The 23,529-nt window shown below is 42.0% G+C and overlaps 1 protein-coding gene across 41 annotated transcripts in view; it reads right to left on the minus strand.

The window, feature by feature from the left end:
* The window catches only part of neb (nebulin), a 79,465-nt gene extending 57,521 nt beyond the window's left edge, over positions 1–21,944 (minus strand). For 35 of the 41 annotated variants that reach the window (XM_045707858.1, XM_045707855.1, XM_045707862.1 and 32 more), the window contains exons 1-31: positions 21,071–21,321; positions 20,583–20,667; positions 16,666–16,740; positions 14,869–14,979; positions 14,552–14,659; positions 14,199–14,408; positions 13,871–13,975; positions 12,930–13,034; positions 12,233–12,337; positions 12,012–12,119; positions 11,335–11,451; positions 10,565–10,666; positions 10,072–10,179; positions 9,779–9,883; positions 9,550–9,648; positions 8,834–8,938; positions 8,498–8,605; positions 8,251–8,364; positions 7,291–7,488; positions 6,949–7,056; positions 6,631–6,729; positions 6,270–6,374; positions 5,919–6,026; positions 5,488–5,799; positions 4,736–4,942; positions 4,441–4,545; positions 2,396–2,503; positions 1,964–2,275; positions 569–775; positions 257–361; positions 35–142 (exon numbers count right to left, since the gene is read on the minus strand). In XM_045707858.1, the coding sequence (XP_045563814.1) occupies positions 35–142; positions 257–361; positions 569–775; positions 1,964–2,275; positions 2,396–2,503; positions 4,441–4,545; positions 4,736–4,942; positions 5,488–5,799; positions 5,919–6,026; positions 6,270–6,374; positions 6,631–6,729; positions 6,949–7,056; positions 7,291–7,488; positions 8,251–8,364; positions 8,498–8,605; positions 8,834–8,938; positions 9,550–9,648; positions 9,779–9,883; positions 10,072–10,179; positions 10,565–10,666; positions 11,335–11,451; positions 12,012–12,119; positions 12,233–12,337; positions 12,930–13,034; positions 13,871–13,975; positions 14,199–14,408; positions 14,552–14,659; positions 14,869–14,979; positions 16,666–16,740; positions 20,583–20,645 (3,930 nt within the window). In that variant the 5' untranslated portion in view covers positions 20,646–20,667; positions 21,071–21,321. Of the gene's footprint in view, positions 1–34; positions 143–256; positions 362–568; positions 776–1,963; positions 2,276–2,395; positions 2,504–4,440; positions 4,546–4,735; positions 4,943–5,487; positions 5,800–5,918; positions 6,027–6,269; positions 6,375–6,630; positions 6,730–6,948; positions 7,057–7,290; positions 7,489–8,250; positions 8,365–8,497; positions 8,606–8,833; positions 8,939–9,549; positions 9,649–9,778; positions 9,884–10,071; positions 10,180–10,564; positions 10,667–11,334; positions 11,452–12,011; positions 12,120–12,232; positions 12,338–12,929; positions 13,035–13,870; positions 13,976–14,198; positions 14,409–14,551; positions 14,660–14,868; positions 14,980–16,665; positions 16,741–20,582; positions 20,668–21,070; positions 21,322–21,858 lie in introns of those variants that run through there. The other 6 variants (XM_045707823.1, XM_045707825.1, XM_045707827.1 and 3 more) reach the window with 6 other exon arrangements.
* Positions 21,945–23,529: the final 1,585 nt, after the last annotated feature.

Genomic DNA, 23,529 nt, shown 5'->3' on the forward strand with positions numbered 1-23,529 from the left:
TTTATGTTGTCCTGGTGATTTATTGCATACTTACATCACTGGCAATATGTCTGCCGTGCTTAGCATGGATGACAGAGATAGCATCTGGCCTCATGTCGTAGCCTTTGGCGATATCTTCCACCCACTTGTGCTTGTAGTGAGACTAGGAGAAATCAAAGAAACCACAGACAAACATCGCCTATCTATAGGCAATACTTGCACAACTTTAAAATGTCAGAGAAATTGAGTCTATGTGTGTTTGTGGGTGTGTACTGACCTCGCTCAGGGTCTGGGCGTTGTACTTGGCCTGGAGGAACTGAGGGCTGTCTGCAGGCAGGTTGTACGTGTGCTTGAACTTCTCGCCAGACGCTCTGTATGAAGCCTGCACAGAGAGAAAGAACAAGGTAATCACATTCAACATCCATAGTAGGGAATGAAATACATGCAATAAATACATGAAAACCATTCATTTCCTCATATCTTGTATGTAAACTCAATAAATGTATGACTTCTGAAAGACTAGCCTTGGTGGGCTAAAATAGATCCTAAAAAACAATAAACGATAATCAAAGTTAGTTTAAGTTCTTACATCGTCAAGTAACTTGGTGTTGGTCATGGCAAGGGCCATGTTCATCTGGTCAGTCAGACTGGTGAACTTCAGGGTGCTGGGGTGCACACGGTAGCCGTGCTCATCTAGGGCTGTCTTGGCTGTCTTAGCCAACTCCACCTCCATAGAGCCAATAGGAATCCAGCCAGAACCCCTGTACACGTTGTTGTAGTCAAACTTATAGGTGTTCTGTAGAGACACACAGCGAAACAGGAAAGGTATCACAACAGGTATTAGGACAGGTATCAGGAAAGGTATAAGGACAGTTATGAGGACAGGTATCAGGACAGGACAGCTATCAGGATGGTATCAGTAAAGGTATTAAAACAGGTTTTTAGAACAGGTATCAGGACAGGTACAAAGACAGGTATCAAGACAGGTATCAGGACAGGTATCAGGACATGTATGAAGACAGGTATCAGGACAGGTATACGGACAGGTATCAGGACAGGTATAAGGGCAGGTATCAGGACAGGTATCAGGGCAGGTATCAGGACAGGAACGGTATCAGGGCAGGTACAGGACAGGTTTCAGGACAGGTATCAGAACATGACAGGTATCAGGACCCATATCAGGACAGGGCAGGTATCAGGACAGGTATCAGGACCCATATCAGGACAGGGCAGGTATCAGGACAGGTATCAGGGAACGTATCAGGACAGTTATCAGGGCAGGTATCAGGACAGGAATCTGGACAGGTATCAGGACAGGAATCAGGACAGGACAGGTATCAGGACAGGACTGGTATCAGGACAGATATCAGGGCAGGTATCAGGACAGGTATCAGAACAGGTCAGGTATCAGAACAGGTCAGGTATCGGGACAGGACAGGTATCAGGGAAGGTATCAGGACAATTATTAGGGCAAATATGCAGACAGGACAGGTATCACAACATGTATCAGAACAGGACAGGTATCACAACATGTATCAGAACAGGACAGGTATCAGGACAGGTATAAAGACAGGACAGGTGTCAGTAAAGGTATCAAAACAGGTATCAGGACAGGACAGGTATCAGGACAGGTATCGGGACAGGACAGGTATCAGGACAGGTATCAGGACCGGTATCAGGACAGGTATCATGACATGACTGGTATTAGGCCAGATATCAGGACAGTTATCAGGGAAGGTATCAGGACAGGTATCAGAACAGGTCAGGTTTCAGGATAGGACAGGTACCTCTCACTCAAAATACACTATTGTTTACAAAAATCATTACTACTATTGTCAGCAATGGATGTGGTTAGTGCTGATGCCCACCGGATCGATAGTTGTTACTGCTTATGCACACAGGTCGATAGTACACTTACACAGCCAAGCCTGGTTTCGTACCATCATTATGGTATTGAATGGCAAGGATATTGAAATGAACTCACGTTGCTCTGGATCTCCATCATGGTGCGAGCCAGCTGAACAGGCATAGCCTCAGGGAGAAGAGTGTAGTTGTGGAGCCTCTTCCTGTAGCCAGCATAGGTTTGTGCTGCGGAGGCTTGCTTAGCATGTGCAACACTCATCATGTCAACTGGGGAGCAGTACTTCAGCTTGGACTTGTGGTAGTCCTTCTTGTAGTTCCTCTCACTCTGCATCTTGGCCACCTGCATGTAGTGCACCAGCAAGGGGTCATCCTGAAGATTACGGCAGCCCACTTGTTTGCCTCTTCCCTTCTCGTACGCCAGCTTGTACTTGTACTGTACAGGAAATACAATGATGAATGTAAATACCATGAATAGCATGTCATGATTATGGTCAACTATGGTTAATCAATAAACCAAAATACAGATTTTGAATTTCTTCCAATTCATACGTACATTGCTGGCAATATTAGTGCAGGCCCTGGCAGCCATGATGGGGATGGCATCTGCCTTCATCTGGTGTCCTTTGAGAATGTCTTGACGGTGAGCATATGTGTAATAGTTCTGTGATGAGGAGAACGAGAAATAAACACATTACTTACAGACACATTTCAATGAATGCATCATGGTCAATGAATATGTGTATATTAACTGTGTTTAAAAGCATTCAATTAATATATATATATATATATATATATATATATATATATATATATATATATATACTGCTCAAAAAAATAAAGGGAACACTTAAACAACACATCCTAGATCTGAATGAAAGAAATAATCTTATTAAATACTTTTTTCTTTACATAGTTGAATGTGCTGACAACAAAATCACACAAAAATAATCAATGGAAATCCAATTTATTAACCCATGGAGGTCTGGATTTGGAGTCACACTCAAAATTAAAGTGGAAAACCACACTACAGGCTGATCCGACTTTGATGTAATGTCCTTAAAACAAGTCAAATGAGGCTCAGTAGTGTGTGTGGCCTCCACATGCCTGTATGACCTCCCTACAACGCCTGGGCATGCTCCTGATGAGGTGGCGGATGGTCTCCTGAGGGATCTCCTCCCAGACCTGGACTAAAGCATCCGCCAACTCCTGGACAGTCTGTGGTGCAACGTGGCGTTGGTGAATGGAGCGAGACATGATGTCCCAGATGTGCTCAATTGGATTCAGGTCTGGGGAACAGGCGGGCCAGTCCATAGCATCAATGCCTTCCTCTTGCAGGAACTGCTGACACACTCCAGCCACATGAGGTCTAGCATTGTCTTGCATTAGGAGGAACCCACGGCAAACCGCACCAGCATATGGTCTCACAAGGGGTCTGAGGATCTCATCTCGGTACCTAATGGCAGTCAGGCTACTTCTGGCGAGCACATGGAGGGCTGTGCGGCCCCCCAAAGAAATGCCCCCCCACACCATGACTGATCCACCGCCAAACCGGTCATGCTGGAGGATGTTGCAGGCAGCAGAACGTTCTCCACGGCGTCTCCAGACTCTGTCACGTCTGTCACGTGCTCAGTGTGAACCTGCTTTCATCTGTGAAGAGCACAGGGCGCCAGTGGCGAATTTGCCAATCTTGGTGTTCTCTGGCAAATGCCAAACGTCCTGCACAGTGTTGGGCTGTAAGCACAACCCCCACCTGTGGATGTCGGGCCCTCATACCACCCTCATGGAGTCTGTTTCTGACCGTTTGAGCAGACACATGCACATTTGTGGCCTGCTGGAGGTCATTTTGCAGGGCTCTGGCAGTGCTTCTCCTGCTCCTCCTTGCACAAAGGCGGTGGTAGCGATCCTGCTGCTGGGTTGTTGCCCTCCTACGGCCTCCTCCACGTCTCCTGATGTACTGGCCTGTCTCCTGGTAGCGCCTCCATGCTCTGGACACTACACTGACAGACACAGCAAACCTTCTTGCCACAGCTCGCATTGATGTGCCATCCTGGATGAGCTGCACTACCTGAGCCACTTGTGTGGGTTGTAGACTCCGTTTCATGCTACCACTAGAGTGAAAGCACCGCCAGCATTCAAAAGTGACCAAAACATCAGCCAGGAAGCATAGGAACTGAGAAGTGGTCTGTGGTCCCCACCTGCAGAACCACTCCTTTATTGGGGGTGTCTTGCTAAATGCCTATAATTTCCACCTGTAGTCTCTTCCATTTGCACAACAGCATGTGAAATTTATTGTCAATCAGTGTTGCTTCCTAAGTGGACAGTTTGATTTCACAGAAGTGTGATTGACTTGGAGTTACATTGTGTTGTTTAAGTGTTCCCTTTATTTTTTTGAGCAGTGTATATATATATATATATATATGTATGTATATATGTGTGTGTGTGTGTGTGTAAAATAGGACTGTAATCAGTCAACATATAACCAACTATACAGTATAAATAAAGGCACATTTCAATGACTGCATGGATATATATGTGTATTGATTGTGTATGATAGCCAAGGTATATAATAGTATGGACTGTGATCAACATGTAACCAACCTTGCTGATGTTGACAGCATTGTATTTGGCTTGCATAAACTCTGGTGCATCTGCAGGGAGATTGTAGGTGTGCAGGAACTTCTCTCCACTGGCTTTATAGTCATGCTGCAAAAAGACACATCATAACAACAATAGATTTAAATCAACACTTCTGTTCAGTTTAATTAAATTCCATCCAACAAAATGCATTTAATACAAAGTGTATTTCAACCAAATGTATTCAATAGAAACATTCAATTCAATGGACAACCATGGATTAGATTTTTGGCCTTCCTAGTAAGTAAATACTACTCACAACATTCATAATCTTTTGGTTCTGCTTGCACAGCTCCATATTCATGCCGTCCATCTTGCTGGTGAATTTAAAGTTTTCAGGGTGCTGCCTGTACTTGTGCTCATCCAGAGCGGCGCCGGCCTGCTTGGCTAGCTCCACTGGAATGGATCCGATAGGGATCCAGCCAGTTCCCTTCACATAGTTTTCCCAATCCGCTTTGTAGTTCACCTGCATCCGGCAAGGAGAGGAGACAATGTGAGAAATGCTGCAAAAAGCCACTACAATAAAAATCTAAGATTCAGCATTACAACTTACAAGTTAAAGCTAGAGTTTCTTAAGGCCGGAGGCGAGTACTTTTCCAACCAGGCTAGTAGAAAATGTGCCAAACTAGCCCACCAGGCCAGTGAAACGTTTTATTTTTTTATTTAACTAGGCAAGTCAGTTAAGAACAAATTCGTATTTACAATGACAGCCTACCCCGGCCAAACCCTAACCTGGATGACGCTGGGCCAATTGTGCACCGCCCTATGGGACTCCCAATCACAGCCAGTTGTGATACAGCCTGGAATCGATCCAGTGATGCCTCTAGCACTGAGATGCAATGCCTTAGACCGCTGCACCACTCGGGAGCCCTTAAAACGTTATCTTTTCAAATACTGCATGGCACAGATTTTGGACACTTCACTAGTAAATGTCACCTGGGTAGAAATTGCCCTTCTGGCCAGTCAGAAAATAATGTTGTTCTATCCCTGGGTAGGAGTCAGAGTACTCACATCACTGGCGTTGGTGTTCATGGTGCGAGCCAGCTCAAGGTTCATGGAGTCAGGGAGAAGACTGTAATGGTGTTGGACCTTCCTGTAGCCAGTATAGGTTTGCACTGCAGAGGCTTGCTTAGCATGTGCAACACTCATCATGTCAACTGGGGAGCAGTACTTCAGCTTGGACTTGTGGTAGTCCTTCTTGTAGTTCCTCTCACTCTGCATCTTGGCCACCTGCATGTAGTGCACCAGCAAGGGGTCATCCTGAAGATTACGGCAGCCCACTTGTTTGCCTCTTCCCTTCACATGGTCTTTCTTGTACTGGATCTGAAAGGAACAAGTAAAAAATGATCAGATAATCTGACACTATTCAACGTAGGAACATTGTTGTTGACTACATCCTGTACAGCTTTTTATGTTGTCCTGGTGATTTATTGCATACTTACATCACTGGCAATATGTCTGCCGTGCTTAGCATGGATGACAGAGATAGCATCTGGCCTCATGTCGTAGCCTTTTGCAATGGTTTCCTCCCAGCTTTGCTTGTAGTAATTCTGAAATAAAGCAATACGGTAAATAAATACACTATTTCCATGAGACAGTAATACAACACAGTATAGGCATACAGTGCACACCCAAGAAGGCACAGTTGTGTGTGGAGGAAAGATGTCTACACAGTGCAGAGTCGTGTGCTCTTTATATAACGGGCAGGCAGTGATAATATGATAAAACATTTGATAATTCATTCAATTAAATATGAATATGAGGCATAACTTATCAGTCTTGGTTAACAGTACCTTGCTGATGTTGTAGGCGTTGCATTTGGCCTGAAGGAACTGGGGGTCATTATGGGGCAGAGAGTACTTCTGGTGGATCTCCTCAAGACCCTTCTTGTAGTGAAGCTGCAGGGGAAGAAAAATATAAATTGCATTGAGTGCACAAACACATATTTATAGATATGAAACAGGTGTTCCATCCAAACAAATGAATTACTGATTGTTTCATCTTTATTTATATTTAAAAAAAATCGTATTTGTACTAAGTTGAATATGTAACCGCTATGAAGTAAACAGTTTTCTCGACAGGGAAACCGTGATGTCTAAATGATCTGAATAACACGATTCTATCATCCAATAATGTTAATATAATAATACTCACATCACTCCTCATTAGCTGGTTGACCTGGGCCTGCATCATAACTGGATGGTCAGCGATGGAAGTGAACGGGATGGTGTCTGGGTGCTGACGGTACTTTCTCTGAAGTGGAGGAAAAAAGGGAAGAAATAGGTCAAAGCAGATGAAACCAATCTTGTTGTGTTTTTATATTGTCAAGGCAAGAAAAGACCGTACATAACAAAACATATTTTACAACTTATAGTGTTTTTATTGTGAGAGTTATGGTATGGTTTCCTGAGTATTAACTACATTATGGCAAATAAAGTTAAACCTTGAACTAGATCATGTTGTAGTAGCTACCTCATTGAGTATCTCTCCGGCTTTCTTGGCCTTCTCCACTTCCATAGAGCCGAAGGTGACCCAACCAGATCCCTTGGTGAAGTTGTTGTAGTCTGAATGGTATTCATTCTGTAGTGAGGGAAAATAACCAAGTGGGAGTATTACTTTAATTATACTTCTACCGTTTTTGAAATGCTCCAATATTATTAAAACCTTTTCCCCAGACCTTTAATAGAATGAAAGCAAACCAAATCAATCGATCAATCAATTCGATCAATCAACCAGATTAATGAATCAATTAATGAATCGATCTATCTATCAATCTATCAATCAATCTATCAATCTGGGTGATGGTGTTCTTACGTCACTCTGGATGATGTTGGCATTCTTGGCCAGGTCCAGGGACATGGCGTCGTAGGGCAGGAAGTAGCGGTTGTGGATGGTTCTGTAGCCGGACATGCTGGCGATGCCCTGGGACTTCTTGGCCAGGGTGTTAGACATCATGTCCAGTGTGGTGATGTACTTGGTCTTTGTCTTCTCGTAGTCCTTCTTGTACTCACGCTGTGGAGAGAGTTTGAGAGAATTAGAAGGTGAGGCACCACATACTCTCTATGATTTTTTTATTTCTTTTTATTTCACCTTTATTTAACCAGGTAAGCTAGTTGAGAACAAGTTCTCATTTACAACTGCAACCTGGCCAAGAGAAAGCAAAGCAGTGCAACACAAACAACAACACAGAATTACATGGAATAAACAAGCGTACAGTCAATAACACAATAGGGAAAAAAAGAAAGTCTATATACAGTGTGTGCAAATGGCATGAGGAGGTATGGCAATAAATAGGCCATAGTAGCAAAGTAATTACAATTTAGCAGATTAACACTGGAGTGATAGATGAGCAGATGATGGTGTGTAAGTAGTGATACTGGTGTGCAAAAGAGCAGGAAAGTAAATAAACACAATATGTGGATGAGGTAGGTAGATTGGGTGGGCTATTTACAGATGGGCTGTGTACAGCTGCAGCGATCGGTTAGCTGCTCAGATAGCTGATGTTTAAAGTTAGTGAGGGAAATGTAAGTCTGCAAAGTGTTTATTTAATATAAAGTTGAGACGAGTCACAGTAAGCCCTTATACCCCTGTCACACTGACAGCCACTATCCTCATATTTCTGTTTCATACCAAACCTAAGTGGAATTTACTTTACTTTATTCGATTTATTTGTCAAAGACATTGCACATCAACCAACATTTCAAATGTGCCAGATTAAGCTAGCCGACAAATTTTTGGTCTAATCTTTATTCCCTGGGCAGGAAAATGACTTACATCACTCTGTATTTTGGCCACGTGCATGGAGTGTAGCATCTTGGGGTCGTCACGGATGCTGAGGGCTCCCACCATCTTTCCCTTGTTCTTCTCAAAATCCTTCTTGTATTTGACCTGAGGGCAAAGAGCAAAAGTTAGGTCAAGGCCTATACTACAAAGTACACCAAAGGAAACTGTCAGCATTATCAATATGAATACTAATATTACATGCATGTGTAGATGTTTATTTCAGTGCATGCATACTCACGTCACTGGCTATATTTGTGTGGGCACGAGCTGCAAGGATCGAGATGGCATCACCCTTAAAATCGAACTGCTTGGCTTTTGCTTTCTCCCAATCATACTTGTAACAATTCTGCACAGAGTTACAAATACATTGAAGATATCAGTATCATGCAAGTAAAAATCAGGAGGGTTTATCCAATGAGGTCAACAATAACCAACTACAATGATTGTGAAATTATGTCAACACAAGCATATTATTTTCAAGTCATATTATAACAAATGAAATTATAACTGGATTCGAATTACAACTGTAATTTTAAAACATTATCTACAGTATCATCAACAGAATTTGGCTTACATCACTAAGGTTAAATGCGTTAACTTTGGACTGGATGAAGAACGGGTAGTCTGGGGGCAGGGCACACTTAAACTTATCCAACTCATACGCTGCGTGGTAGTTGAGCTGGAAAAGACAGGAAGAACCTCATGAAAATACAATACAGTCAGGTACAGGAAAATGTACAGTTGGCACTATGTAGAGCAGAGGAGAGCTATATTGTGGAGAAGATTATTACTACACCGGTCATTCCACACCACTAGAGGGCAGTGCTGCCTGTCTCAAAGGAGTGAGAGGCCTCTCCTTTTCAGAGTAGTCTCTCATAACTGTCAGCCCCCCTCCTCTCATTTAAGACTAGGGTTATTTTCAGCAGACTGAATGCATGTTGCTATTAATACTACAGAGAGAGAGAGATAACTCTCTCTGGTTTCCATGGCGTCCGCAGGAAGACAGCTGAGCTATGTGGTAAGTGGACGAATGAGCACATTTTCAGGCAACAGCCTTCAAGAACCTTTAGCGTCATGGCAACGGCTCAACCTTGAAATCTCTTTTCTGGTATTTGTTCCAAAATTCTAACAAAATTCTAAATCATATTTTTTTTAACAGGTTGTTCCATCGAGGTCAAAATACCTATTTTTTAAGGGAGACAGATATACGTAATTGTAATTTCATACTGTAACTATTTCAAAATTTACTTAACACTCATACAAGGTCTGTCGTAAAAGTTGAATACATACATCACTCAGCTGTTTGGCGTTGATGGCAGATTGCACTTGAACAGGCGAGTCTGTCACTTGCGTAAATTTCACTGTGTCCGGATGTTGCCGGTAAACTTTCTGCAAAAAAAAGTAAATTATACATATCAATATCAAGAATAAAAAAGAAAGAATTATGTCAATCTAATGTTCAATGGAAAGGCTTTATCCATGCTAATCATACTGCAATTTCTTCAAGAGGCATACTTACATCTTTACACTGTGCAACTTTCTTATAAGCTTCATATTCTGGCGTCATGGTTTGTGGATAGAAACATCTCGTCTTGATGTCCTCATAATCCGCCTTGTAATTTTGCTGAAAAGACAGAAGAACAGATGATTACTTTCTAATCACTGAGTGAACTTGCCTGTCGGACACTAGGCCCAGGATAAAACTAATGCACTATATAAGGAGTAAGGACCCATTTGACGGACAACCAATGTCTTACTCTTAACAAAGCAGCAGAGGAGAAAACTAAATAAAAACAATGCAACATGACTTACTTCGCTCTTTATCTCTTCCACTTTCTTGCAGTGAAGCATGTAGATGTCCTCATAGCTGCCAATATAGTGTCCCTTCACCTCATTCTTATACTTGTCTTTATAATGTACCTGTGAGGGGATATAGAGGGAGTAAAGATGAATCCATGTAAGATCCATTTGCCTCGTACATACAAGAAAGGAGATCCACTTTAAATGATCAGTCGGGTCGTTGCTGCCATTTGTAATGTCTTTCTTGAACTAACACTCGCACTTGTCTTTTCTTAATAGCACTGACTTTGCTGATAGCTACTTTATTGAGAGGAAATGTACTTACTATGACTGTGTTGTGTGGTTGTCTCACCTAGCTATCTTAAGATGAATACACTAATTGTAAGTCGCTCTGGATAAGAATGTCTGCTCAATGACTAAAATGTCAAATGTGCTGTTCAATGATTTGTTGAACAATTAAAAAAGCATTAACATCATCAGTGAAGACCATGAAGGGAATACTCACGTCACTGAACTTTTGTACAACAGAGTCCATCTTGAATTTGGGTGTGTCACAGTAGTTGATACTGGACCCCCTCGATTTCTCATAGCTGGCCTTGTACACTTTCTGCAAAGGGAGTGATCAGAGAAGAAATGATGAGCAGAAAATAATGGCAAACAAAAGTAGTTATATGTCTCAAATACACATCAAAGTTAGAATTTGGCTTTCAATTGACGAAATTCGGCAAAATGAGTAAAACTATATCCATCTTATTTCCAAATATAAGGCTCTGTGAATGGCTACACTAATTATTAACAAGTTAACAGTGAATGACTAGTAACTAACTAGACTCATCAAAGTAGTGCTTGGGTCATGTTACACCTTCAGTGGGTTAACTACAGTATAAGTGGCTCCTGATAATTCAGTAAGAGGGGGGTGCACCCTTACTTACTGTCATGATTTAACTAGCAGGAATCTACTGTGATAACTTCTACCCTGTTAGCAGCCAACTATCAAACTGTCCAACTGTCCAACTGCCAACAGTCTAGATAAAAATGTACTAGTAAAAACTATACAAGTTCATTTGAAACACGAGTAGTGACTTTTGAGAACGGAGATGAAAGATAACTGTTGCTGTCTGCCAGAACATGGGATGGGATACTGAATGGTTTTCTGTAACTAATGACTGCCTCTCATAGAAGAGACGTGATTGTTTAGCTTCCTGTAACTTCTGTCTATTTGAGTATGACACCTGTTTGGACCAATGGTTCAGTCTCCCAGACTTAGACACTTACGTCACTCAAGATGGTGCCAGCGTATCTCAGCTGCCTGAGCACAGGGTTGTCAGAGGCTGGGAGAACATTGTAGTCAGCCACCGCTTTGCTCTTCTCATAGTCCTTCTTGTATTTGTTCTGAGGAGAGAAGAATGGGTACAAGTCAATACATTATATATATGGTTTGCTGTGATACAGTGATTCATGGCAAGGTTAATACAGTTACTCATCATCATACCAGATTTTGGATTGAAGTGTTTAAATTGGATTGAAAAATGCTTACAGGCAATGACTCCTTCTCAAAACTACAAAAAAATCTACAGTTTTGTTACCACCTACGCTATAGCCTAAATGTATTTAAACTTCTGTTTGCCAGTGATTTATTCTTTATCAAGTGTTCTGATTCTGGGTACAGAACATGTGTGGGCACATCTTGACGTCTGCGTGACAAAAGAGTCATGGTGTTGACTCATGCTCTGTTTAGAGCTCGAGGTCAAACCAGTGTCGTGTGTCTCTCTGCTTGCTGCCGCATGAGATGGATCTATAAAAATATACACAGCCAGCTCCCACTTCCCTGCTTCTTTTCTCTGAGAGAAGCAGAAGACAGCTGGTTGGTTGGTTAGCTGGTTGGTTGGTGTGTGTATGTGTGTGTTGTGTGTTCTCCTTTATGTCCCTCTCTTTGAGGGCTTAAGACTCACTGAGCTGGCAGCGTGACCAGCCTTCTTGTTCTGTTTGTATTCTGGCGTCTCAGTTTGCATAAAATTGATTTGGTCTTTTATGTCCTCATATGCAGCCGTGTACTTTTTCTGAAATGAGAAAAGTCAAATATAGATATGACGGGTTATGACTTGATGAAGGCATACTGTAATGTAAATTATGCCAATAACTATTAATATGCTATACAATAGTGGGCTCTTACATTGCTGACGTTGTCCATAGCCACCCTAGCAACAGCCACATCAATGTAGGGCGTCTCGCACCAGTGGCCCTTGACGTTCTTGTTGTAGTCCTCATGGTACTTGAGCTGCAAGAGAAAAGCAAGGAAAAGTCAGACATTGGGGTCATTTAAAATGAGCTACTGAACTAAAATGGAAAAATAGAGGCATGACACAATCAAGAAACACTTAAAATATTATCTGTCAAAATATTGCCTTAAAAGTCATTCAAAACAGAATGATATGAACATTATAGATGGACGCTGAAATTGTTGGGGCCTCTACAACTACAGGGGGTGTATAAAACATGTTGGGAGCGGTGGGGATTTAAAATAATCTCAGGCTATTGTCGTTGCGCCACGTCTGTCTGCCAGAACAGGGCTGCTGCCTTCCAATAATATCATGGAGCAGGTGGCAGTCATCCCCCTCTATCTCCCAGGGACAAGGACAGCAGGGCTGGGGACCTCACCCATGTCAGGCAGTGACTGACAGCACCCACTGGTCCACCCTGTCCTCTCTGTCAGGACTCTGTAGCTGAAGGCTATGATAAAGATTCTCTCAAATGTCTACATTACAACGTTGTCAATGAATCAGTGTGTGTGTGTGTGTGTGTGTGTGTGTGTGTGTGTGTGTGTGTGTGTGTGTGTGTGTGTGTGTGTGTGTGTGTGTGACACCACTTACGTCACTGTGCTGTTCAAAATTTTTCTTGGCCAACGCCATATCATTAGGGACAGCCAGAGAGGTGTACTTCGTCATGCGTTCAGCATGACCCTTCTTGTACAGGATCTGCAGAATGGAGCAGAACAGAATGGTGAGAGGAACAGAAGACACACAGAAGAGAGACAGGAAAGTAAGGAGGACAGTGTGTTAGAAGGGTGTGTGCTGGATTCAAACCCATATTAACACCAGCTTATTCGCTCTGAAGGCAGCAGCAGTGACCACTAGGCCACCACGAGATGTTTCTCTAATCAATAGTTGACCTTTGACACAACATGTGATGCCTGTTAGCTACATGTGGTAATGCTCTGCTTGATGATATCTAACTGGATAAGCCAATAAATTGGATCAGCGGAAATCTGAAGTTCACTTTTTAAAAAAGAGTGACAGCAGCGACCATTTTAATTGCATCCTACATGTAGAAATAGCTGCTCAGAGGAAATGTTTCCATATGGAACATCTGAGTCAGCAGAAAACAAAAAGCTCAGGAAGCAAAAATATAGTTTTTAAATGAAGGGGGTAAACTGTGTTTTCCTGACGTGTGATTGATGTAGGACACCTTACTGTCAAGTAATGTGATGTGAGCAATGAATTGTTCCAAGTGAATTACAAAGTGAACCACCACACTCATGGACGGGTTTCAGCTGACTGACTGACGCAGACACTGCATTCTAGGAAGTGTTGTTGAGAAGGATATTTATGACTTACAACATTTAAATCATAAAACAACCAGTTATAACAATCACTCAGTGTAAGAAATGAATGCTGTTCAAATACAACTTACAGTAACTGTAAAACAGTACTATAAAACCGACCTAATAACACTGATATCAACTTGCTGTAATCACAAGGAAGAGTGTAGTTAAGTGTAGGTTAGAATACCAACAGGTAGTTGCAGTACTCACATCACTGAGGACCTCCTGTGCCTTGGCCACCCTGCGCAGCTCAGGAGAGTCACTGTAGGGATAGCACATGATCTTGTCCTCATCCCAGGCCTCTGTGTACAGTTTCTGATCACACAGAAAAACAAAAGGACAAGTTGCATCGACTCAAATATAGAAAAGCAATCTACCTTTTTTTGGAATAAAGATGAATTACTTAGATCATTCTTGATTCATCTGAATTGAGTAATCTACGTATAAAATATTATTATAATCTCCTCCGACTCAATAAATTAGCCTGGGACAAGTGTTGTAACAGCACCACTACAGTGAAGGCTGAGTATGAAGTTACCTTGCTGTAGTTGGCAGCATTCTTCACAGCCAGGACAAGCTCAGGGGCATCAGGGGGCAGCAAGTACTTGTCCTTAGTCTCATCCCACTTGGCCCTGTACAGAACCTTGCTGATCAACTCCGAGACATGCTTGACATGGGCGATCTCTCTGGCCTCCCCATCGTACAGACTGGTACACCTGACCTTATTGCCCTCCATCCTGTACTTCACCTGGTAGGGGCAATGAGTCAAGTGTCAATTTGACCAAACGTTTTATTTTGATATTATTATTAGTGACAGTGCAACATTGACTGAGACTGTGATATATGATATCTATCAGAGAAGTGGACAGAATAGAACCAAGGCCTCCATACCTCAGACAGCTGCTCCTGAGCCTTCTTGATCCGGACCATCTCAGGGGTGTCCGCCGAGATGTCATAGGGTTTCCCCTTAGCCTTGTCATAGGCATGACGGTACTTGTTCTGTTAGGGACACATCGGAACAATATAACATCATAATCATGTTCCAAAAGGGGGGGGGGCATGAAAAAAGCATTGACTTGGGTTCTCTTCATTAGGCAATATACGGAAGAATACTGACGGAAACAGAAAAGGGACTACCTGGACTTTTCAAAACGTTTTGCTACGATGTACCCTAATGAACATGACCTGGTTGTAATGGGCTCGCTTACGTAGGAGAACAAGTCCAGCATCTTCTGGCTGTGGGCCAGGTAAGGAGTCATGAACTTGGAGGTGTCCACCTTAGCTTTCTTCCTGACGACTCTTCTCACAGGAACGCCAGACTGGGGAACAGAGGTAAGGCTGTTAGTCATGTGTCAAACTATGACTGTTGTTCCTTTATGAGAGGAAACCAGACCAGAGGTACACATCCATTTACAACACAGAGGCTAGCGAGACAATACAGAGAAACCAGAAACAAGACAGAATCACTGCTACTGTAACAATGACAGAATAGTAGTATTATACTAGATGTAATATAAATAAATGGGTAAACAAGTCAATTACATTTGGACTATCATAAGTCTCTTACAAAAGGGACACGTGTGTGAAAGCAACAATGACTTAGTCTACGTCATGCTACTCTGCAACCAAGTTCACTTACCTGCAAGAATGCATTGCAATGGCTGATAGAAAAATCACCTTAGCTACTAGTGGTGGTATTTGACTGTATCATCAAGGCATTACATGGAATGATTAGAAAACAATGTAATTCTACATGGAGGTAATGGGATGGGAGATAATATGGTATTGGCTAGGTTAAGGTCTAGTAGGGACAGAGGATAGGACTTATTATCAGGGATACAGGAAAGGAAAGGGACTGAGGGAAAGGGACTGAATGAAGGAAAGGAAAGGGACTGAGGGAAAGGGACTGAATGAAAGAAAGGAAAGGGACTGAGGGAAAGGAACTGAATGAAAGAAAGGAAAGGGACTGAGGGAAAGGGACTGAATGAAAGAAAGGAAAGGGACTGAGGGAAAGGGACTGAATGAAAGAAAGGAAAGGGACTGAGGGAAAGGGACTGAATGAAAGAAAGGAAAGGGACTGAGGGAAAGGGACTGAATGAAAGAAAGGAAAAGGACTGAGGGAAAGGGAATGAATGAAAGAAAGGAAAGGGACTGAGGGAAAGGGACTGAATGAAAGAAAGGAAAAGGACTGAGGGAAAGGGACTGAACGAAGGAAAGAAAAAGGACTGAGGGAAAGGGAATGACTGACGGAAAGGAAAGGGACTGAGGGAAAGGGAATGAATGAAAGAAAGGAAAGGGACTGAGGGAAAGGGAATGAATGAAAGAAAGGAAAGGGACTGAGGGAAAGGGACTGAATGAAAGAAAGGAAAGGGACTGAGGGAAAGGGACTGAATGAAAGAAAGGAAAGGGACTGAGGGAAAGGAACTGAATGAAGGAAAGGAAAGGGACTGAGGGAAAGGAACTGAACGAAGGAAAGGAAAGGGACTGAGGGAAAGGGAATGAATGACGGAAAGGAAAGGAACTGAGGGAAAGGGAATGAATGAAGGAAATAAAAAGGAAAGGAGACTGAAGGAAAGGGAAGGAGAGACTGGCCATGAAGGAGCCAGTGGACAAAAGCAGTGGTGAACAAGACACAATTGACTGCATGCATCATTTAGCAAAATCTGCCTATATGAGGGCTATTTCATCAGTCACTCACTAGCCTAAGAAAATGTACATGAAGTCATGATTTGTGAATTACCCAAACAATCGCCTTTTTGTTTGGGAACTCACTTTTGGAATGGCCCAAAAAATGTCTTCCTCGACTTGAGTAAATTGTGAATTGTTAAACAAGGTAGTTTGTTTAATAATCCACAGGGTCACACACATTGCTTTTTTAAACAGTATCCTTTCTAGAATTTCTCTCCTTTGTATGGCTTACGTCTGTGGAATAACCCCCATGACATGCAAGCACAACCGAAGCATCATGAGCGGCATGTTCTGTTTATTTCACTGTTGTCTTCTACCTGTTGCTTTACCTCTGCTCCCACCTGAGTTGTGGTCTGGTGAGAGGTGGTCGAAGTCACCGTCTCCTCAAAATACTATAAATATAGGAACAACTCGCTGGTTTCAAAATCGCCATTACAAGCAAAAGGAAGACATATCACAAATGTATTGGATGTAGTTTTCCCCCAGCTCTGGTGCAATAATTCTCTGATCTCTGACACAGTCAGTTAGCCTTTTATACTGTAAACAACACTGATAAACAGTAACTCATTCTTATACTCACTTAATACTCATCTGCACTGTCACCACAATTATCTGGTTGTGGTAGTTAAGTCAGATATTCTACTTTCAGCACTAACGTTCAGCGACAGTCTTTGACAATTAGCATAATGATATAATAACTACATTCACTATAATGTAATAAAAGGTTCCATATATCCCAGATCCCTCCAGTGACCTTGAAGGTGTCCTTTTGGATCCTGGTATATAGTGTGATTACTGAAGAGTGTAATGAAGCCTCTATTCCAGGGGGAAAGAGGAGTAGGAGCCTATAATAGCCCTGAATGTCTGCCTGACTGACTGTGTGCTGGTTGCCTGCCTGCATCGGACAGAGCCCTCTGATCAGACCTGGGTTCAAATCTACTTACAATCATTTCAAATACTTTAGCTGGTTTTGACTGAGTGAGTTTGTCTGGGACAATGGAAACAATAGAATATTTGCAAAATGACAAACCATGCCCACCTGTCACTCCAAGTTAAAGTAAACGGTAAAAGTATGTGAAAGATTCTAGTATTTAATCCCAGGTCTGACAGACAGAACCCTCTGTCCGACCATAACTGGGAATACTGTATATACACCCTCATATGACCTCACTGGCTATTCTTGTTTGTTATTCCATTAACAAGTCCATTGTCCTTGTTGTAAAAAGTTGCAGTGAATCCAAATATCAACAAGACAGCTAAAACGGTTTTAATCCTTAGTGATTACACTAATAAATCTCCTTACTATTAGCTTAAATCAGAGCAACATACTCTACTAAACTAAAAACATTCTCACACATGTTCCCTGAATAGCCTGTGTCTAACTTTAACGAAGCCAAACGTATAACCAGTGGCCTCTGTGAGTTGAGAGTGAGACATTGTTCTCTAACTCAGGAAGGTACTCATTGCCATACCATTAATAGGGGACAGCCCTATGAACACGTCTAACAACCCTACTGGTGGAACTGTCTAGAAAACCCTCAAACTAATGGTCAGAATCATCATCATTATCGTCCCGACACAACACAGGCCTGCGATTCGAATGCCAAACAGCCTACTGAAACACTGACAGACCAGAGCTGGGGGGAAAAAAAATCGCAAACACTTTAAACAACAGTTGTAAGAGGCTGTTTTCTGACTCTACAAGACAGGAGGAGAATCATACAGGTACATGAACTACCCCACACCCGCTTTGTTGTTGTTCCCCAACAGGTTTTAGAAATGACAATAAAAACAATGGAGGACAGAGAACAGGTAGAATCTTCTAGTCAGGAGTTGGCAAGACATCACAAACAGATCTGGAATCAGGCTAAGATTCTGCTCCTACAGAGCTTAGATTTGCCTTCCTCCTCTAGCTAGCTGCTAGTTGCCTGCTGGTTTCTCTCTACATGAATCAACCTCCTAAGCACATCCTATGAGTGATGTTAGCAGACCCAAGCCCGGCTACTGGAGCTACTGCCGTGTGATTTACAGCAGGCAGCACTTCTCACTATGTCAACTGCTAAATGTGTATCTCCTGTGCTGTCCCGTCCCGAGAGTGTTTAACAGCCACATATCAGAGCTCAGAATAAATATTTATCTTACTGGGAGAAAAATAGACTGTCAAAATGGAACTTGAAAAGATCTCAAACTTGATTAACATTAACAGGGAAAAGCAGCATAACATAAAACTATGTACTATCTTTAGAAAGTGCTCTTGTTCAAATCGTTAAATGCTGCATATGAAATACTTAGTACAATATAATCCATATTAATAACCACTTAATAACCATCCTGAAATGTCAACAAAAAACTGTTGTCCTGAATGATTGTACAATCCACCCAGTTATTATCTGCAATGTAGAGTACTGTATATCCTATAAAATGCACAGCTGCACGTTTCTCCCCAGCCTGTAGATCAGATGAAAGAAGCTTTCTTACTAATAAGATCAAAGTAATCTCTTTAAAAATGTCCTCCAAAGTGTAGATGAAAGTAGTAGTGAAATCAGAGTGTATTGAGTTGAGCGTATTCTTTTTTTTCTGCGTTACAAAGGATTTTCATTTTTGCATTAAAGATAGATAAATCTCTTTGAAAAAGTGGATATGTTATATGGGAACCAAACAATAACTTTCCAAATACTGTACATTTTTCTAAATGTTTTGAATATGTAACAATGACAAATCAGAAGTATCTTCCACATCCTCAATTAGGAAGAAATGATTTGGATTCCCCTATAAGTTATCAACAACATAAAGTTTAGACAAATACGAGGCTAACTTTAACCCAATTTCACCAGGAAATAAGAGATTCAGTTATTAGCCTTCTGCTTTCACTCTTCCATTGGACGCTCTGACACAGAGTGGACCATCACAAAGAAATACAATGACACAGTATGAAAATCTATGTTAGAGCTTGGGGAGCTGTCAACACTGGAATAGACTGTGTGGATTATGGTGATACTACACCATCTCCAGAACTGCCAGTCTGAAGCCAAATGCTTCAACATCTTTTATTGTGTGACAGAGGTTTTGCACCAATATTACACATTGTTGAAGAAAGGCACAGTATAATCTTACTGATACTACATGTTTATATCTAACACAAAACGTTGGTTACTTCCAACAAAATAGCAGCTCCCCAAACAATCCATAACTCTTCTGAATGGAACATCATCCCAACATTACTATACATTTTACACCAATGGTGTGAGAAATGTTATAGATGACGAATGATGATGGACTCTTCCATTCATGCATATTGCAGTGCAGTGTAACTTAATACAAATTGACAGTATCTGCAGGAATGACAACATTGTCTTCACACTATCTGTTGTGTAATAACTAGACCTAGACTAGATCAAAGTGCTCGCCTATAGTTGTCAGTAGTTGATCTCTCAGGGAGCCTTGAAGATAAGGTCGTTGGCCAGGTAAAGTGTACGTATACTTCTTCTACATCGACTACCAAGTTAAAGGAGTTTTCCCATTTTGAACTTCGCACTGCTTAAGTGCGATGGTCCTTGTAAACAAAAAGGTGTGATTACTTTTTATGTTCATAACTATGCTTTAAAATGTCCAAGAAAAGAGGAAAGTGGCAGAGGTCTTGATTTGAATGACTGGTCCCTGGTCTGATTTACAGTTCTCTGGACTGTACAGGGCTAGCCAGGGCCATGTCTATAGCTAGCATATAGGAAGATGCGTGTTCTTTGGAAACAGGATCTAACCCTGCTCACAGCTCAAAGACACCTGGACTCCTGAACGACTTACTGGGGTGGTATCAAAACTGAGTTGCCTCTTCATAGGGACTGAGTAAAGTTTGCTAGTTAACCTGGAGACCCACCAGTACCAGAGAAGACAGAAATGGCGCCGACAGAGAGGGCTGCCTCGCTTCTAGTCCTTAGGAAACTTTGTTTACAAGCATTTTGCTACACTCGCAATAACATCTGCTAACCATGTGTATATGACCAATAACATTTGATTTGATTTGACTACTGTGGCCATAGAACTCAGACCTAAGAACATATGTAGTGGGTTTGGAATGGGGTTGGGGTTCCAATTCCATTTCAATTCAGGAGGTAAACTGAAATTCTGATTCCTATTCTAACTTTCCTTGACTGAATTTGAATTGAATTGACTGAGTCTGAGTACGTAAGGCAATGATGGTGTGTTGTGTTGATGTCGCAAGAAAATATTTACTTACCTCTTCCTCATAAATCTCCTCATCCTCCTCAAACTCCTCCTCAATTTCTTCATTCTCATCCATGATGACACAGTTTTAGGGGTTTCTACCTCAAACACATAACATCATCAGGCATTTAAATTCTCAATGATGCACCTCCCAGTAAAATATGGTTGAAACTTTACAAGCACAATTCACAATCATCTAGTATCCATAATTTGGACGTAACAGTCAACATCAATGTAAAACTCTGTGTTACAGTACATTTCATCTTTAGAAGCAAAAATAAGTACTAGTGCCCTCCATAGAGCAATGTGTCTTTACCAGAGGCTGAAGGACAACATTAACAGAGATATTTTAAGAACATGCCTTGCAGTCTCTGGTGAACCCAACCACCAAAGTCAAAGACAGGATATGGACAGAACCTTGTAACAAAGTCATTCACACATAATGTATGTAACACGCACACACAATGATGGCGAAATGACAAACAATGCAACATGTCGTACCCGAGAAAGACTCCTGTAGTATTTCCAGCAACCTTACAGTAAAGGAAGCTGCTGACTTGCCGTCCACTAGGGTCCCAAACTGATATTCCAATTTGTGTTTTGCCCTAAAGCCTAGACAAGTAAACAAATAAGCGTCAGAATTAACATTCACTCTTACTGTTATCAACTCCAATTCCACACCAGATAAGATAAAGCTCAGGTACAGCTAAAAGGTGTGATCACAGGCCAAGTTGTACTGGAATGCCTTTTGAAGGCCGGTAGACTTTGATGAGAGTTTGACACCTTTAAACCCCCCTAGAGCAGTCCTTCGCCTCCTGGCTGAAGGGTTGGGACAGCTGTTTGTCATGTAAGTTAATACCACAGTCTGATTGGCTGGCTTTGTTTAGCTAACAGAGCTCCAATGCCTTCTGAGGCTGCAGGTTAAATTTAGGATGGCTGTACTAACTACCCTTTTTTAGCACTCCATTCACAAAAGTACTTTTCCACCAAAAATGACTTGAAAACAGAGGCAGGAGAGGTTGTGTAAAATGCAACAAACTTGTGGTGTGTTTTAAAAAGGTGTCCCATTGTTGGCCTGTTGGTCTCTGGAGATCCACTGCTCTGAGACTGATTTAATGAGGACACAGCCCGTTAACTGGGAGTATTCCTTCATTAACTATCTCTAAGCAATCCAAAGGCAGCAGGAGACAAAACTGTACAGAAGACAAAATAGTCCCAAACGATGGCAATGCTGGAGCGGTAAGATGAAAGGAAGGAATATGTTCAGTTTATTGTTTCTTTTAGCTTACCAGTTTACTTTAGAGTTTAATTGTTTCCCAAGCCGCCAAAGAGCCTCCCCAACTTCCCTCCACAGAAACGATGGACGACAGCTCACAGCTGCAGCGGCACCGTAGTTATCATGTGGTCCAAACAGCCAATCAGAGGCTGGCGCTCTCAGGTTTCAAAATCTAAATATACCTAAGTGATCCCTCAAGAAAATAGCACCTGTTAAGTACATTTATCTGAGTGCAATATACACTAAGTATACTTAACATTAGAAATACCTTCCTGATATTGAGTTGCACCTTCCCCCCCTTCCTTTGCCCTCAGAACAGCCTTAATTCATCGGGGCATGGACTCTACAAGGTGTCGAAAGCATTCCACAGGGATATGTTGGCCCATGTTGACTCAAATGCTTCCCAAGAGTTGTATCAAGTTGGCTGGATGTCCTTCGGGTGGTGGACCATTCTTGATACACATGGGAAACTGTTCAGCGTGAAAAACCCAGCAGTGTTGCAGTTCTTGACAAAAAAGAACTGCCACCTACTACCATACCCTGTTAAAAGGCAGTTGATTTTTTGTCTTGCCCATTCACCCTCTGAATGGTACACACACACAATCCATGTGGTCCCGTGTGGCTCAGTTCGTAGAGCTTGCAAAACCAGATTATGGTTTTGATTCTCACGGGGGACCATTACGAAACTGTATGCACTCACTACTGTAAATTTCTCTGCATCTGCGAAATGACTAAAATGTAAAATATTTCAATTTTCTCAAGGATTAAAAATCCTTCTTTAACCTACAGTTGAAGTCGGAAGTTTAAAATGGTGGTTTTTCAACCCCTCCACAAATGTTTTTGTTAACAAACTATAGTTTTGGCAAGTCGGTTAGGACATATACTTTGTGCAGTTAGGGGGAGTGATGAGCTCTACAGCAGAGTCTCACAACTCAATCGCTGGTTGAAAACTGTGTTCTGCCCCTCCCAAAAGATAGAATTTGTAGATAATTGGCCCTCTTTCTGGGACTCACCCACAAACAGGACCAAGCCTGGCCTGTTGAGGAGTGACGGACTCCATCCTAGCTGGAGGGGTGCTCTCATCTTATCTACGAACATAGACAGGGCTCTAACTCCTCTAGCTCCACAATGAAATAGGGTGCAGGCCAGGCAGCAGGCTGTTAGCCAGCCTGCCAGCTTAGTGGAGTCTGCCACTAGCACAGTCAGCGTAGTCTGCTCAGCTTTCCCCATTGAGACCGTGTCTGTGCCTCGATCTAGGTTGGGCAAAATAAAAAATGGCGGTGTTCGCTTTAGCAATCTCACTAGTATAAAGACCTCCTCCATTCCTGCCATTATTGAAAGAGATTGTGATACCTCACATCTCAAAATTGGGTTACTTAATGTTAGATCCCTCACTTCCAAGGCAGTTATAGTCAATGAACTAATCACTGATCATAATCTTGATGTGATTGGCCTGACTGAAACATGGCTTAAGCCTGATGAATTTACTGTGTTAAATGAGGCCTCACCCCCTGGTTACACTAGTGACCATACCCCCCGTGCATCCGGCAAAGGCGGAGGTGTTGCTAACATTTACGATAGCAAATTTCAATTTACAAAAAAAAAACAATGACGTTTTCGTCTTTTGAGCTTCTAGTCATGAAATCTATGCAGCCTACTCACTCACTTTTTATAGCTACTGTTT

This window comes from Salmo salar, chromosome ssa25 (genome assembly GCF_905237065.1).
Source record: "Salmo salar chromosome ssa25, Ssal_v3.1, whole genome shotgun sequence".
NCBI classification, from domain to species: Eukaryota; Metazoa; Chordata; class Actinopteri; order Salmoniformes; family Salmonidae; genus Salmo; species Salmo salar.